We start from the raw sequence: 18,622 nt of genomic DNA on the forward strand, positions 1-18,622 counted from the left end.
ATTTCGATAAGAATTGGCAATGTTATGACAATTTAAGTGAAGAAAAACATTATTTTGACCACAGTTTCTTCAACAAATCCATATATAGAAAAATCGCTACTTAAACCGTCATAACTCTTGAACCAATTGTTCAATTTTGATAATTTTTTCACCTTTAAAATACTGTAATAATCCTCTTTCTAATGATATATACATTATAGTATTCAAACAATTTAAAATTTTTTACTCACGTACCTAATATAAATAGGTATATATATAATATTTTTTATAATACCAAGAAAAATTAAATTTGAAATATGAAATTTTTTAAAATAAGTATTTCTGTTTACGATGAGTGATATGTATATAGTTTAGTGATACTATTTTTATAAACCATCTGAATCATTTAGGTATTTATGAGTGACACAAAGTTTCTTTGTAGTTGCAAAGTACTTTGTAACTAAACTTTTATATAAAAAGTACTTTTTACATTCATAAATAAGGTAATAAAAGTTTATTTTAAATTTACTAATCACTAATAAAAAAAACAGATAATCATAAACCAAAGTAGAGGACTGCAAAAAAACTTTTTTCTATCCAATCGCAACAGAGAGTCATCTCAGGATATAGCTGATATAGTGTTGGGAAGCTATTTACTGAGATAACTTTCTATTGCGATTGGATAAAAAAATTAATTACAATTACTCAAAATATATCCATAATATATCATATACAATACAAATTCGCTGCCAATACTTGTCTCGCGAAACGGCAAACAAAAAGAACTTGTTTCGGACTTAACGAAATAATAAGTTTTGAACCAATCAAAATCGGGAGTCATCTCAGGAAATTCGGGAGAAATCTCAGGAAAAAAACTCATCCTGCGATTTTTAGTGTAAATTTTAAACTTCAACAGCGAATTAGAGCACTTTTTGTTGATTTTCAGACCTATGTTTTTATACGATTCTTAATCAGCATAAAATTCTCTATCATAATCAGCAATAAAAAAAAAGGGGTAGGGGGGGGGGGAGAAACTGCAGTAGGGCCCATTATATGTACATTTTTTATTTGTATACATATATGTACATTTTTGTATATATTATTTGTACAATAATGTACATTATATGTACATTATTGTAATTCAAGAGAAATTTTTTTTTTCGATTTATTTTTTCATTGTGAAACTCCATTAAAAAGACGTTGAATTACAATTTCGTTTACTACCATTATAAAAGAATTTTTTTATATTTTTTAAAAATAAATTTACAAAGTTTAACATATATGTTTAACAGTACTATTAGACATGAAGTAACTATTCCATTGAGACACTGTTAGTTTTTTTAAAATGATCAAAATATAAAGTTTTGTTTCTGCTAGTGATGGTAAAACTGCTTTGAGTTTAATCAAAACTTTGGTTTAGTCAGAAACATTAGAAAAAAACAAACAGGCGAATGTTGTGATGGATAAATTATATTTAGGGAATTTAAAGCTTTTAAATTGTTTTTACAGATCCACTCTTTTCTATTAGTTTTTATATATTTTATGCAAGTAAAATGACTAAGTTTACCCACTGTGAGATATAAATATTATATGTTTACAAATAAATTTAAAAAATGGCTTTATTGTTATGCATCTACCTCATTGTTTAAATAATGACATTTTTTTACTTTGATTTAAAATTGTACACTTGTAATGTTAACAATAATATCATAATATTCATAATATTATTATGTATAAGTTATATTATTTATATGCAAGTTATTTATATATAAATATACATTATTATTAATAATATAATTATTATATTATATTTTATGTATTTTATACAATATAATTATTGTTTATGACATGATACATATAATTATATATTAATTTATATATAAGTTATTATTGTTAATAATAACTTATACTTACAATACATATACTTGCAAATACTTATAATACTAAACTTATGTTTCCAATACTGATAAAATTATTATTATAACTGAGTTATAGTAAGTTGAACACTGTTTTTGTTTTTCATAACTTAATTATAAAATGTTGGGATAAAAGTATCAAGTTTCAGGTCATAGGTCTTATATGATATGTATCTTAAGTATATCTTGTATCTTGCAGCATGTTTAAGAATATTTCTGCTTGGTGCACTCTGACTGTTAACAATATTTGCATACTGATATGAGTAAAAGTGGCTTCAACAACCAGAATGTCTTTTTGATAAATATTAGTAATGACAGGTTTGTAAATATAATTTTAATAATAATGTTAATAATTTTTATTTATTAGAATTAGTGAGAGACTTATTTATGATAGAATTGCTTGAACTTTGGGGACAAATATAATGATTAGAGTAAATATAACCTTTGTTTATTACCGCGGTTAGAGTAATGTAAGAAAATATCATTTTTATATAAAGAATATTCCGCTAAAGTCAATATTTTCTTAAGTATTAAATATTATAAAAAAAACACGTATTAAAAAAAAATGTATTATAGAATAAAAAAAAAAGTATTCAAGTATAAAAAAGACACATGTATCATGATAAAGTATATACATCACATTAACTATGTTGTCTGTAAGTTTGGGGTTGCAGCTGATATTTCAGCTTCAGCTTTAAACTCATTAGCTTCAAATCAAAGCTGAAGCTGATCAAGTCAGTTCAATCAGCTTGATAGCTGATGGTTAAAGGGAATAATAATCCATAAATATTTTATATTAAAAAATATGTAGAAATTATTCAATGAGAATCTAAAATAGTACAAAATTTAAACATACATTTGAAAATTTTTAACAAAAATTTGCAAAAAGTTTTTGCTGTTTATAAATGTTGCTGTCAGAGCTTAGGCCTTGGCTTGCAATTTTGGGCAACCCAAATTGGATTTTTAGAAATTTGTTTAAAAAGTTGTGCCCAAAAGCCTAACTCCATTTTTGATTGGCTACATAGTTTTTTGGTAGAGTTCAAAATTCTTGCAAAAAATGGTTTTATTTATTAAAATATTGAGTATGAAATCAATCTTGCTGTTATCAGATGTGATGCACCAGCTGGAGCATTTGTTAAGTGTATTAGGGGCACAATGGTATAACTGATGTAAGCATTGTGTTCAGAAAGGAGAGTGGTGTAGCAAGATAATACTCCCAGGTATTTCATCAACTTTAAGCACTGGTACAGATTTTTTTATCAAAAGCATTCTGAACATTTTAGTGGTGTGTTAAATTGAATTAAATTTTGACATGGTGACAAAGTTTCCTTTAGACTTTATGCATCTATGCTTAGGGGTATGCGAAGACGTATCAAATTAAGGTTAATAGCCCAAATGTTGCAAATTATCTCAGATTACAGTCAATACTTTATCTGGCGTATTGTTCTAGATATGTAGTTACATTCCAAGAAAATTTTTTAATTTTCTTGGAATGTAACTACATATCTAGAACGTATATAATTATATGTATCATGTCATAAACAATAATTATATTGTATAAATTAGACATTAAAATTGGAAAGCAACTGAACTTAGACTTTTTTTAATATACACTGGGCCAAGTGTTTAAAGGGGATGATTTAGTCAAAAATCTGTTCAAACTTTTTAGTGCTTTCAGTTGCAGTCCTAATTTTATGTTTTAATATGTTGATTTCACTTGTCAGTTACGAAGTTATTTTGTGCTGTCATTTGGTAAACTTTATGGTAAGGATCAACTAGTTTACAGTATTCATTCTTTATTACATATAGGAACAGATACAGTTAAATTTTAAGTACTTGATAGATGTCCCTCCTTCAAATACAAAACTTTTTCAGATCAATTTAAAAATCTTGTTCAAAGAACAAAGGGTTGCTTAAATGAACACATACAATGATTGTTGTGATTCCTAGTGTTTATATTATTGTTTTTGAACTATTTGTGTTATGTATATATTTAAACTCTTATATCTTTAGATTAGTACATTATTGTTGAATACAGCCTTTATCAAGAGGTTTATGTTTTTATTGGGTTCATCACAATTTATTCAACCTAAATAATATATATATATATATACATATATATATATATATATATATATATATATATATATATACATATATATATATATACATATATATATATATATATATATATATATATATATATATATATATATATATATATATATATATAAAATGTCAAAGATCTTAAAACCAACGAGGCTTGATCTTGACCATAATGCACCAACTGCTTCGAAAGAATGGAAGCATTGGAAACAAACATTTGAGAATTTCATAGAGGATTTTGGAGAAGATGCTCCAGATAAATTTCGCTCCATCATTAATTTTGTATCATCAAATGTTTATGATTACATTGAAGAGTGTGATTCCTATGAGCGCATCATTAAAACACTGGAAAAATTATATATAAAAGCCCCTAATGAAGTTTTTGCAAGGCATCAATTACTTATAAGACATCAAACATCAGGTGAATCTCTGGAAGACTTTCTTCAGGAACTACACAAACTTAGCAAAAACTGTAACGAGAGAACTATATCGAGAGAAACAAATAAGAGATCTTTTTATTTCTGAAATAACTTCAAATTACATTCGCCAACGCCTTCTTGAAAATTCAACATTGAATTTACAATCAGCATTTAACCAAGCTCGCTCTCTTGACATTGCTCAGAGGAACTCTGAGTCATATATACAGAAACCCCTCTCATTATCAACCAGTCCAAATATTGGTGCTATTATAAAGTTACCAGAAGAATCTTCAGCAGCACTCAATGCAATGCCTGTTCATCCACAAACAAATTGTATTTATTGTGGTAATCAACCTCACAACCAACTTAATCAAACCTCTGCTCGGAAAAATTGTCTGGCTCAAAATGTTACATGTTTTAAATGTGGAAAAAAAGGACATTTTTCCAAAGTTTGTCTTGGGTGGACAATCAAAAAGACCCACAGTGTTACAGCTGCAGTGCATAAATCAAGTTTGTGTACTGTTTTGAGTGGATGTCCTGAGAGCCTTTTTCATACATCTGTTGTTGTCAAAATTAATGGTGAATCATTAACAGCACTAATTGATTCTTGTATTTCAGATAATTTTATAAGCAAAAAAATTATTGATACTTTGAAAATAGAAACGTTACCCAGTAAAAGAAAAATTTCTATGGCCCTCACAAAAACGGAGTCTGGATTAGTGGGTTGTTGTTCAGTTAACCTCGAACTAAATGGTTTACTGTATAATAATGTTCAATTTGGTATCTTGGAAAACCTTTGTAACGATATCATACTTGGCTATGACTTCCAAAAGCAACACAAAAATCTTATTTTCCCATGGTGGAGAAAAAGAAGACTCAATAGTCACAAGGAAAAATAACCTATGTGCACTGCAAAAGGCTAAAATAAAAATACCTTCCCTGTTTACAAGTATTTCAGATAAAACGCAGCCAATAGCTACTAATTCAAAAAGATTTAATAAAGATGACCAAAATTTTATTGAAAATGAAATATCACAGCTATTATCAGATGGTATAATTGAGCCATGTTTCTCACCATGGAGAGCCCAAGTAGAGGTTGTAAAGGATCTTACTAAATCAAACAAAAAAAGACTCTTCATTGATTACTCTTAAACAGTTAACCTTTACACTGAATTAGATGCATATCTTCTTCCTAGAATAGATGACATGATAAATGAACTTGCAAAATACAAGGTATTCTCTACCTTCGACTTAAAAAGTGCTTACAATCAAATTCCTATAAAAAATTCAGATAAAAAGTATACAGCATTTGAGGCAAATGGAAAATTGTTCCAATTATTCAGGATTCCATTTGGAGTTACTAATGGTGTGTCTATGTTCCAAAGATCTATGGACAAATTTGTTGAAGAAGAAAAATTACATTACACTTTTCCATACCTTGACAATATAACCATTGGTGGCTATGATCAGGTACATCATGATGAAAATTGTCTAGAGTTTCAGAGCGCCTCACAACATTGGGGCTTAACATTAAATAAATCAAAATTTGTCATTTCAGTTCCTTCGATAAATATTCTTGGTTATGGCATTAATTATAACAATATAAAACCAGATACTGAACGATTACGTCCTTTAGATTTATTACCTCCTCCTTCTGATGTTTTATCACTTCGTCGAACTTTGGGTATGTTTTCTTATTACTCAAAATGGATCCCTTCTTTTACTAATAAAGTTTGCCCTTTAATTAATGTTAAATCTTTCCCAATCGATAGTGAAGCATTTGAAGCATTTCAATTACTTAAAAGGAAAACTTAAAAAATACTTCACTCTGCCACTTTGAGTTCTATTGATGAGAGCTTACCTTTTGTTGTTAAATGTGATGCATCCGATGTAGCTGTATCAGCTACCTTGAATCAAAATGGTCATCCAGTTGCTTTCATATATCGGACATTAAACAAAAAGAAATTAATTATCCAGCAGTAGAAAAAGAAGCAGTAGCTATTATTGAAGCTGTTCGAAAATAGCAACATTTATTGTTACGAAATCAATTCCAGTTAATCACTGATCAGCGTTCTGTAGCCTTTATGTTTGATAACCAAAAGAAAACAAAGATAAAAAATAGTAAGATTCAGTGCTGGATGATGGAGTTAGCAGAGTTTAGCTATACTATATCGTATTTTCCTGGAAGTGATAATGTAGTCCCTGATGCACTAACGCGTGCCTTTTGTGCCACAATTCAACCTCAAACCTAAGCGATATACATAACTGTTTATGTCATCCAGGAGTCACTCGTATGCTTCACTTTGTTAAATCTAAGAATTTACCTTTTTCCACGGAAGAGGTCAAGAAAGTTTGTTCTAACTGCGATATTTGTTCAGAATTAAAACCAAAGTTTTATCGATCTGCGAATGTCAGTGATTTAATCAAATCTATACGTCCAATGGATCGTCTAAGTATAGGTTTTAAAGGACCATTGCCATTTAATTCTAGAAATAAGTATTTATTTACAGTTATTGATAAATATTCTTGGTATCCATTTGCAATCCCGTGTCCAGATATCAGTTCAACAACCATTGTGAAATGTTTAGACAAAATATTCTCTTTTTGTGGTTTTCCAACTTACATTCATTCTGACAGAGGCTCATCATTCATATCTAATGAACTAAAATCTTACCTGACTCAGAAAGGAATTGCAAAAAGTAATTCTACTCCATATCATCCTATCAGTAATGTACAAGTTGAGAGATTTAATGGTTTGGTATGGAGAAATATTTGTTTGGCACTAAAAACCCACAACCTAGATGTTAGAAATTGGGAAGTTGTTCTATCCGATGCCCTTCGCACACTCCGTTCGCTATTATCAACTGCAACTAATTGTACACCCCATAATAAATTATTCAGTTTCCTTCGACGTTCATCATGTGGAACTTCGTTACCCTCATGGTTAACTCCTGGTCCCATTTTTCTTAGACGTTTCATGCGAACAAACAAAAACGATAATCTTGTTGATAAAGTCGAATTAGTGGATGTAAACCCAACATATGCTAATATTCGTTACCCGGATGGAAAAGAATCAACTCCTTCACTCCAAGATCTTGCACCATATTCTGCCCTACAAGAAAAGTTTTATAATATCAACGAGAATAGAAATATTGAATCTAATGATAATGTAGCTGCGGAAGTATTTAATGTAAATAGAAGCCCATCACCGAAATCTCATGATAATGTAACTGCCCAAGTATTTAATGTAAATAAAAACCCATATATATATATATATATATATATATATATATATATATATATATATATATATATATATATATATATATACATATATGTATGTATGTATATATACACACAGTGGGTTGCATAAATATAGATTTACCACTATGTTTGTATAAAATTTTTTTTTTTTTACAATTATCTCTAAAACCAACTAACTAATATGATTAAAAGCATATTAAATGCCTTAATTGATTTTCTATCAAATGGTATAAAATTGAAACTCGTTAGGTTAACCAGTCTTGAATAATTATTAATTTAATTAGAGCATACATGTATTTCTAATGTAGTAAAAATAGAGTCAACCAAAATTTAATGACTTAAGTTGAAATATCTCAATGAAACGTTATCTGAGCGATCTAAAATTTGGTAGTTGATTTCTTTCGAACTATATGAATATTTTTGCAAAAATAAAATAAAATTATCATTTTTATATCTTAAGTTATTCGCATTGGTAATTATTTGGTAAAGTAAAAAGACAAAAATTGGCAGAAAAGCTGCTTCAGACAATATATGATGGTAAGTTGTAGGTCTGCTAAAAGATAAAACAAAAAGCCAATGAGAAATAGCTCAAATGTGCAATGTTTTGCTTAAATGTGTACAAACAACATTAAAAAATCACGAGCTACATAACAATGTCAAAGATTTACCAAGGCTTGGTAGGCCTTTAAAGCTAACTTCAAGAGACCAAAGTTATCCCTATTGAAAGGTTAGACAAGACATTTAAAATTTCTTACCTGATCTTGCTGAAGGATTCACAAATATGCCTGGTAAGGTCAGTGTTAGTAAATGGACTGTACGAAGATGCCTTAATAAGTAAGGCTTAGTTGCTATGTCGCTGTTTGAAAACCACTTTTGCGTGTCTCAGATCGTCTAAAAAGACTAAAGTGGTGTAGAGAAAGACTTCACTGGTCTGTAGAAAACTGGGTCAAAGTTATTTTCAGCGACGAATCCAATTTTAGATTTTTTAGCACAATGGCGCTATGGCCACATTGCAATCTTGGTTAAAGAGTGGCTTGCTCGGAAAAACATTACGGTCATGCCTTGGCCAGCTCATTCTCCAGATCTCAATCCCATCGAAAACATTTGGGCTTGGATAGACAAGAGATTTGTCAAAGAGAGCATAGCCAGTGTTGCGCAATTACAGCAGGCATCAGAAAAGGTTTGGAAAGAATTTCCAAGAGAATTATGCATCCGACTAGTTGAATCTATGCCTATACATATATATATATATATATATATATATATATATATATATATATATTTATATATATATATATATATATATATATATATATATATATATATATATATATATATATATACATATATATATATATATATATATATATATATATATATATGTATATATACATATATATATATATATATATGTATGTATATATATATATATGTATATATATATTTGCATATATATATATATATATAAATATATATATATATATATATATATATATATATATATATAAAATATATATATATATTTATATATATATATATATATATATATATATATATATATATATATATATATATATATATATATATATATATATATATATATATATATATATATATATATATATATATATATATTAGGGTGTGTCAATTAGACAACTAAAACCCTATATTTTCAACAACAAAAAAGTTATATGAAAAAAATAATAGGATTTCATAAATGAAATGGAGTAATACTTTTAAAAATAAATTAAATTAAGTAGTAGCTACATTTTTTTGGTTTTTTATGTATTCTGTTAGCGAATATTTTGAAAATCATTAAAACAATGACGTATTTCGTTTTTCTGTTTAAAAATTATACTTTAAGTGCAAGAAATTTATTTCTGACCTATTAGGAGATATTTTTCAAAACTTTACGCTTTGCCTGATAAAAATAAATTTAAAATAAAATTACTTTGATTATTGAAAAATTAAGTTTTAATAAAACAAATGGCATTAAAAATCACAAGAAATTTATCAGCTACTCACTTAAATAGATATGTTGGAAAAGGAAAACTTCTTTTACCATCTGAGCTCCCTACTGCAAGGGATATTTTACGCTATGGAATATTTTTGAGAGAGACCAGTGACCTTAACAAAAGAAACTATACTGTTGATAAACTAGTTAATGATGACTCTAGCTTTATCTGCTCAATGGAAAAAAGCTAATTGCAAGTTTTTACATCCAGTAATTATTAAAGAATGTAGTATTAAAGCTAAACTAAAGTATCTGTGGAAAACAAAGGATACCCTTATTCCAAAAATGGACAAACTCTTCGATATTTTGTCCTGTAAATGTTTAATAATGTTTTGTTCAGAGTATGGTTGTGACCAAGACTGTAAAAAGCAGGCACATATTAAATGTACATGTGTGCGTGAAAGTAAAATTCCTGTTATAGAACTCAGCTATATCAAGTCACAGAGAGACAAAGTTGGAAGTTTTGCACTTTACTACTTTGCTTGGCACAGATTATTCAGGTAATAATAAAATATGTTTTTTAGTAATTAATATAACTTTTTTTGGAGAAATGAAATGTTGATATAGTGATTGTTTATAAAAATATCTCAATATCTTTTTTTTTTGGTGGAGTTGACACTCTAGAATCAACAAAAATAAAACAAGTTATAAAGAGAAAAGTAGAGTATCAGCTGCAATTAGAAAAGAGAGATTAAAAAATTAAAAAAAGAAGAAAAAGTCAACCAAATGATTCCCGAAGATTATAATTGCTTGGCACAGATTATTCAGGTAATAATAAAATATGTTTTTTAGTAATTAATATAACTTTTTTTGGAGAAATGAAATGTTGATATAGTGATTGTTTATAAAAATATCTCAATATCTTTTTTTTTTAGATTTTTTATAAACCAGTAACTTAATGTTAATAACAAAAAGTTTAAGTCTTGTATTTATTTTTTTCAGATTGAAAAAACAAATACAAGTTGAATCAGAACCGGATTTTTCTAGAGAACCAGAACCTTCCAATAGTATTGTAAAAGTTTATAACAGAATGGACATAACAAACATTGCAATGGCTAGTATGAGGCATCACACTAGCTTACGAGAAACTGCAGAAATAGCGACAGCAGCACTTATAGATGCAAAAATTATAACAAAGAATAATACATTGATGATAATTGATCACAGCAAGGTTAAAAGGGCCCAAGAGAAGTTAGCTATTGAATTAGCTAATAAATTTAATAAAGACCTTGAAAATAATGTGGTTTCCTTTTCTTTTTTTTGATGGCAGGAAAGATAATACAAAAGTATTAACAGAATTTGATGGTACGCATTTCCCTGGTCTTCTCAAGGAAGAGCATTATTCTGTTGTTACTGAACCAGGTGGAAAATATCTATTTCATTTTGTTCCTGATAAGAGACTGATCACAGAAAACATGCTGAGGTAATTGCAGACCACTTGGTTAACTGGTTGATGGAAAGAAATTTAGGAACACAACTAAAAGCAATAGGAGGAGACAGCACTAATGTAAAAACTGGTTGGGAAGGTGGTGTGATGCAATGGGTGGAAAGAAAATTGAGAAAGAGATTAGTATGGATTGTCTGTGATCTTCACACAAATGAGTTAGGTTTAAGACATTTAACTATATGCTTAGACGGCCCAACAAAATGTGGAAATAAGTGGTCAGGAATACTGGGAAAGATGTTAAATTCAGCACAAGTCTTGAAATTAATCCCAGATTTACAAAAATTGTTATTGGGCCTGCATTAATAGTTCTTAGCCTTGAAGTTATAAATGGTTTAAGTACTGATCAAAGCTATGCTTACCGAATAACAAAAGCAATAAAGTCTGGTGATTTACCTCAGCAGTTAGCAATGCTAGAAATAGGACCTGTTTGCCATAGCAGATGGCTCACTACGGCATCAAGATTTTGCAGGATATGGGTTTCTCAGCATGGCCTATATGGCATCAACCTTCAAAATCTTACATGGATTGTTGAATATATTGTAGGTGTTTATATTCCAAACTGGTTTAACATAAAAGTTAAATCATGTTGGGTTGAGGGACCAAGACATATTTTATACAAATTAGAACTCCTCAGAAGCCAAAGGGAACCGGTTCTTGATATTGTAATGCCCACAATTAAAAGATCAGCTTGGTATGCACATTCAGAAGCTATTTTACAAGCTATGATATGCAGTGACAGTAAAGTAGAAAGAGGTCAAGCTGTGGAAGTTATTCTTAAACTCCGTGAAAAATATCATGAGCAGTCTAATATTGGTGGTTATAGCCATAGACATCGAAGACCACCTGATATTAACATTGATGCTAAAAATCTTTTTAGTCTGATAGACTGAAGCAATAATATAACAGAACCACCTTTGACATGCAGTTTTACATCTTCGGATATTAAAGACTTAATTGATAACCCCATGGTTGTTCCCCAATCGAATTCACATACACAATCAGTTGAGAGGTGTGTAAAGATGGTCACAGAAGCTGCAGGACATGTCCACACATCAGAAAGAAGAGAAGCTTACATAAGAGCCCAATTCATTAGCAGAGAGTTGATGTCTGCTAATAGGAGCAAGAAAGACATGATGGAACTTCTAAACTATAGTTAAAGTGATTTTTATTTTTTTATTTTTTGTTGAGCTCAAAAAATATATAACAATATGTTGTTGTTTTAATATTTAACATGTTTTAATATTTAACATGTTTATATTTAATGAAAATTTAATATTAAATAGATTGCTTATTATTTTTATAATATAGTAGTGTTTTTTAATATTATTAGTTGTCATAACATAACAAATTATATTTTTAGAGACAATAATATATAGCCTTTTTCTAAAATTATTTTATTTTATGAGAAAGCACATATTATAAGGATAACACAAATTATAAGGATATTTAACAATAGAGCACAAAACCACCCTAAGTGTAAGAAGCCCTAAAATGTATTTTGTAACACAATATTTTGATTTTTATAAGGATATTGTTACATATTTTACACTATTTTAAGCAGAATTTTGTAATTTATTTTGTTTAACCACAATAAATGGAATACTTAGAAATATTAAAAAGAAAACTGTTCGACTCAAGGCAGAAAAAAATAATTCAAAACAGCCAACCATTTTTTGGTGTGTGCTCACTGAGTAGTATACAGAATAGCAATCAACAGTAAAACTAAAAATTAAAAAAAATGTAGCTAGCGCTAAAATTCAACAAAACGGAAGGTTACATTTCTTAATTATATATAAAATCCTAATATTTTTTCAATATAACTTTTTTAAATGACACACCCTAATATATATATACAGCGTGAAAAATAAGAAATCAAAGGCAAGCGGTCAAACTGACCGGTTAATTTATAAAATTGACGGTCAATAGTTTTTTTTGGGCGGTCAAAGTTTGAATTTTTTTTTTGTTTACATTTTCATTGTAGTTACTATTCTGCATGACAAAACTTTTTAAATAAAAAAAATAACTTCATACTTTAAAATGAACGAACTTGTATTCCTTTTTTATTTGTATTTTATTTATTAAAATAATAAAAAATAAACATTTTTATATATATCAAAATAATTTGTACTGAACATTTAATCAAGTATCGTTTTATATAATACTAATATAATAATTGTCAAAGATACAAAAAACAAAGTTTTATGAAACTAAAAATGTTTTATTAAGGATACGTTTTATCTGATTCAAAGTTTTATCTGATACAAAGTTTTATCTGATACAAAGTTTCATCGAAAGACGATTTTAAATCTAAAGACTTGTCTGATGACGATTCTAAATCAATTAATGTCTTTATAGTTTTTTTTGTTGCTTTTTTTGAATAAATTTTTCGACTTCCTTGTGTAGACATTCGTTACGTATCTTCGGTTCATAATTCAATGGCAGGATTCACATCAAATTCTTTACTATTTGTTTCCAAAATAGTGAAGAATTTGATTACCCAAATTAAATTATTTAACCGTTTTTCAGTTAAGCGATTTCTTGTGTCAATTTTAATTCTATTCATAAAAGAAAAAAGACGCTCAACCTTACTATTCGAAACAGGCAATGCGACCAACAATTCAACAAGAAGTAGAACTGGACTCCAATCTTTTTTCATAGAACTCGAAAAAATTTGAAACCATACGGTACTCAGTTTTATCTGGTGCTAAATATTTGACAGTGTAATCAACTAAGTTATGTCCAGCATCAAACATATTATTAACACTCCCAGTGAAGCCAGCATAACGTAACGGCATATTATTAAAGTAATACAATTTTTCAATGTTATCATCAGCAAATGAATTATTGGTGTTATTTTGTGACTTGGTGTGCGGCTCTTATTCGCTAATTTGTAAGTTTTGTTGACTACGGATAAATTAACTAAAAATAAAAAATAAAGGCATTTTTTCATTGCAATTGGCAGCAAAAGGTTATTAGAAAATTAAATAAAATGATATAAAGAAAATATAAATAAGATGTAGGAATAAAAAAATGTTTTTAGTTAATATTATATTATTATTAGAACAATAATAAAATAAGAACTTCAATCATTTATGAAAAAAGCAGTTAAGGATTTCACCACCAGTAAAATGAAATTAGTCTTATAAGGAAAGGAAAAAAAATTAATAGCTTACGTCATTAATAATACTCACTAACAAAGCGATTTAAATTAGCGTACAAACGATAAAATTATTTTAAAAGCTTTTTTCAAAGATTTACATTTTATGAAATTTTGGTATATGCATTTTCAAAGACATCCTGATAACTTGTCACACGTTATATAACTCTTTTTTTTTCAACCGGTCAAACTTGACCGGGAAGATTTTATTTTGAGAGGTCAAAATAGCAATTTCAGTCATTTCGGGCGGTCAGTGACCGTTGACCGCCCGTTATTTTCCACGCTGCATATGTATATGTATACATATATATATATATATATATATATATATATATATATATATATATATATATATATATATATATATATATATATATATATATTTACGTATATATATATATATTTACGTATATATATATATATATATATTTACGTATATATATATATATATATATATATATATATATATATATATATATATATATATATATATATATATATATATATATATATATATATATATTATATAGATAGATAGATGTATAAAGTTATATACAATATGTATATATATAAAATTATAAACAGTATATATCAAATTATATTCAATACAAATATAAATTTATATTTATATAATAGTTTTATATAATTTATTTATCAGTAACTAAAGGAATATTATCAATTTATTATATGAATCACCAGCATGTGCTTATTTATTACAAGTGCATTTTAAAACGGTCAAATAAATGTCGATGGTAAAGTTAAAGGTTATATTTTTCTACCTTCGATCGTGAAAATAACCTTTTTTTATTTCAGAAGAAAATAGTTTTAGAAGAAATCGTAAGAGTTTTATAACATGTTAAAAATATTTTATGTTACCTATAAAATTTGAGACTAACAGTTAACTTTAATTTTTTTACAGGTCGTATTGTAACGAGATATTGTGTAAAGAGGTTTTCAATGAAGTCGTCTAAACAACAACTGAAAAGCTTTCAATTTGCGACATAACCGTGAAAGGATTCGATACACGATTAAAGAATCGTTTAAAAGCTTAATTTCGACAGTAGTTTTAAGTATTTTTTTGAAATGAACCAATCAAGTTATATGTAAATTTGCTTTTTCTTTAAATTTTAAAAATTTTTACGTAGTTTTGCAAGATTCCCAATGGGTAAACCTCGTAGGACCCTTACGAAATACCCGGCGGGCATACCCGTATGGGCCTCAGAGGACCCATACGCGGCCAAGATCCGCGTATGGGTCCTTTGGGGCCCATTCGGGTATGCCGTATGGGCCCCAGAGGACCCATACGCCATACCGCGGCCAAGATCCAGCGGGTTCCCGATGGGTTTTCCACATGGGTCCCAGTTGCAAACCCAAATGGGCCCCTTACGGTTTTAAAGTACGGAATTTGACTGGGACCCATACGGGATACCCGGCGGGCATACCCAATAGGCCCCATATGGAAACCGCGGCCAAGATCCGGCAGGATACCGTTGGTCTTCCCATACAGGACCCAGTTGACAACCCGTATGGGCCCCGTACAATACCCGTATGTCAATGTTAGCTGGGATGTACAAATAATAATGTACAATTAAAATAACGTATAAACTTTATGCGTTGTTTTAAATTTTATGTAGTTTACGTATCAGGTACGGGAGGATATTAAGGCCCACCTAAAACCTTTTTGTCTTCTAAAACACAATGTGAATTATTTTACAATTTTTTTTGACTACTATGTAAGAAGTCCGTTGGACGTCTTAGAACATCCAATACCGTACTAGTTTAAAAACATCTTGCAGCTGGCTTTCTGTTCATTTTGCTATAGAGAGTGCCATTATCTTGACCAAAGTTGAAAAAGCTGGAATTAAAACTCTTCTAGATAATATTGGTACTTAATATAATTATAGTGGCCGATAAAACAATACAGTATATATAGTCCAATTAACTACATTAATTTATAGTATATAGGCCAGGTGCCCATAACATATTATAGTTATACTAAATTTAAATGTTTCTAATATTTTCTAGAACAGCGCTGATGTGAGGATATGGACCTTATTATTCGACTTCATTAGACTCTATCATTATATTAGACGCTATCAACTTGCTGCGTTTCAAAGTCTAGCATTTTTTTATTTAACAACATGCACTTATTTTACTTGTTTGGTAATATTATTTAAATACTATTTAATTAAAATACATGCGGTTTAAGAAAGTATGTTATCAAACATTTAAAATATGCAGAAAGTTACATGCCTTTAAAATAAGATGAGAACTCAGAAATGAGAGGTCGTCCAAAATATCTTTCATTAACGTCCAAGTTATAACGAATTTGGACTTTTTAATGCTGATCCTGATCAAGTCACCTAACTCTAATGTTTTAAAGCAGAAATAGAGATTCGAACTTATTATTTTTATTTTATTTATTCCTATGGTACATGTTATCCCCGGGGTTTATTACCCTCTAGGACTTTACATACATTGTCAAGGTTGAAAAACGCTATATTCAATACGACAAAGTGCTGTTCAAATAATTTTTAAAAATTCTAGATCCGATAACGAGTTGTTAAAAAAAGATATATTTTCACGTAGTTATATTGAAATTGAAGATTTCCACAAATCTATCTAAGTTCCACAAAACTTCCTAAACTTCCTACGAAACTACCCGACTAAGAAAGAAGTCTAAAAATTGCTTTTTGTCCCGTAAAATATAAGTTAAAAATACCCTGTTTAGTGGTCCATTTATTTTTACTTTCTCCTATCTCATCCGCTTTTATTTATTTTTGTTATCTTTGTGTATGATACTATTTAGTAAAAAATACGTTAATCTATAATTGTTTTAAATTTTGTACAGCAGAGTTTGTTGTTCTTTTTAATTCAAACACCAGCTTCATTTGACAACATTTCACTTTTCTTTCTTTCACGAAATCTTTGTTAAATCCCAAAGGACTAATTACTTTTTAATTAAAACAAATGTGGAATTTTTAATATTGCTGTTTCCAAAGTCATTTTATTTTACTTTCTCTGATAAATTTATATATAAAGTAAAAATATCTTTAATCTTGAATAAACTTTTCTTGAAGTTAAATGTTTTGTAAATAATACTGCACAAAATAAAATAATGATATATAAACTTTATGCGTTGTATTAAATTTTACTTGGTTTACGTATCAAGTACGGGAGGGTATTAAAGCCCACATAAATACTTTTTGTTTTCTAAAACACAATGTGCATTATTTTGCAATTTTTTTTGATTACTATGTAAGATAATTCATTTATACATGTAAGTATACTATTTTATTTAATGAAATGCCGATATATTATAGGTTTTTAATGTTGACCTACTATACCCTCAGTGGGTCTTACTAGCCTCAACGGAAAGTATTAAAACCATTTCAATAATACTATAAAATGTCAAGAAAAACCATCTAATATAGAATTTTTTTTTAAATGTTATTTAGCAAGTAGTATCTTTAGAAAACTCAACAGAAGTATCAAAATGAAATAAAGTTAGATAATTTATTTCACACTAAAAAAAAAAAATTTAAGCCGTGTTGATATTATTAACTTCAACAAAATCATATACATAAAACTTTAACAGTGTAGAGGTTACTGGCATTCTAATATCAAACAGTCCAGTTATTTGAGATACTAGTTATTTTTTATGATCTAACGAAAGTGTGTACTTTCTTCCCTATGACTTTTTATCAGAACCTAAAATATGATGATTTCTGAGTGTTCTTTTTGGGATGCCAAGTTTTGTAGCTACGTATCTTTGCGATTGTCCACTTTTATGGATTCCCATAAGTCATAAGAACGTCATAAGACATCTAACAGACGTCCAACGGACGTCTAGACATCCACTTGAGTCCGTTAGACGTCTTAGAATATCCGATGCCGTATCAGTTTAAGGACATCTTGCAGCTGGCTTTTTTATTGATAGTATATTATTAATTATTAAAAGCCAACCCATATGGCTACCTCGATCAAATTAGGATCTAACCTTATATTGCAAGGTAAATTAGGTGAACAAAAATAAAAAGTACCAAGAACTTTGTTACAGAGGAACTCTTAATTACAACTTTCATGTTCTAAGTTACATCTTAAGTCTATCAGTTGCACCTGAACTGATGATTTCGGAAACACCTTAAGTCATTTTTGGCCAAAAAATGATGGAGCACAGGATCAAGGGTAAATACATGTTACATACATGTCTGACCTATCAGTTAATACTTTATAATGCGTTGACTGAAACGTCTTGCTAATACGATTTGACAAAGAAACATGTATCTACTCTCAGATAGCACGATACCTTGCTTGACT

At 28.6% G+C, this 18,622-nt stretch overlaps 1 protein-coding gene across 1 annotated transcript; it reads left to right on the plus strand.

Annotated features, from left to right (window-relative positions):
• The first annotated feature begins 4,130 nt into the window (after nucleotides 1-4,130).
• Nucleotides 4,131-5,319, plus strand: LOC136082565 (uncharacterized). Its single transcript, XM_065801976.1, has 2 exons — nucleotides 4,131-4,422; nucleotides 4,466-5,319. The coding sequence occupies exons 1-2, from the start codon at nucleotides 4,131-4,133 to the stop codon at nucleotides 5,317-5,319; spliced, it is 1,146 nt and encodes a 381-aa protein (XP_065658048.1).
• The last annotated feature ends 13,303 nt before the right edge of the window (nucleotides 5,320-18,622 follow it).

Source organism: Hydra vulgaris, chromosome 07 (genome assembly GCF_038396675.1).
Source record: "Hydra vulgaris chromosome 07, alternate assembly HydraT2T_AEP".
Classification (NCBI taxonomy): domain Eukaryota; kingdom Metazoa; phylum Cnidaria; class Hydrozoa; order Anthoathecata; family Hydridae; genus Hydra; species Hydra vulgaris.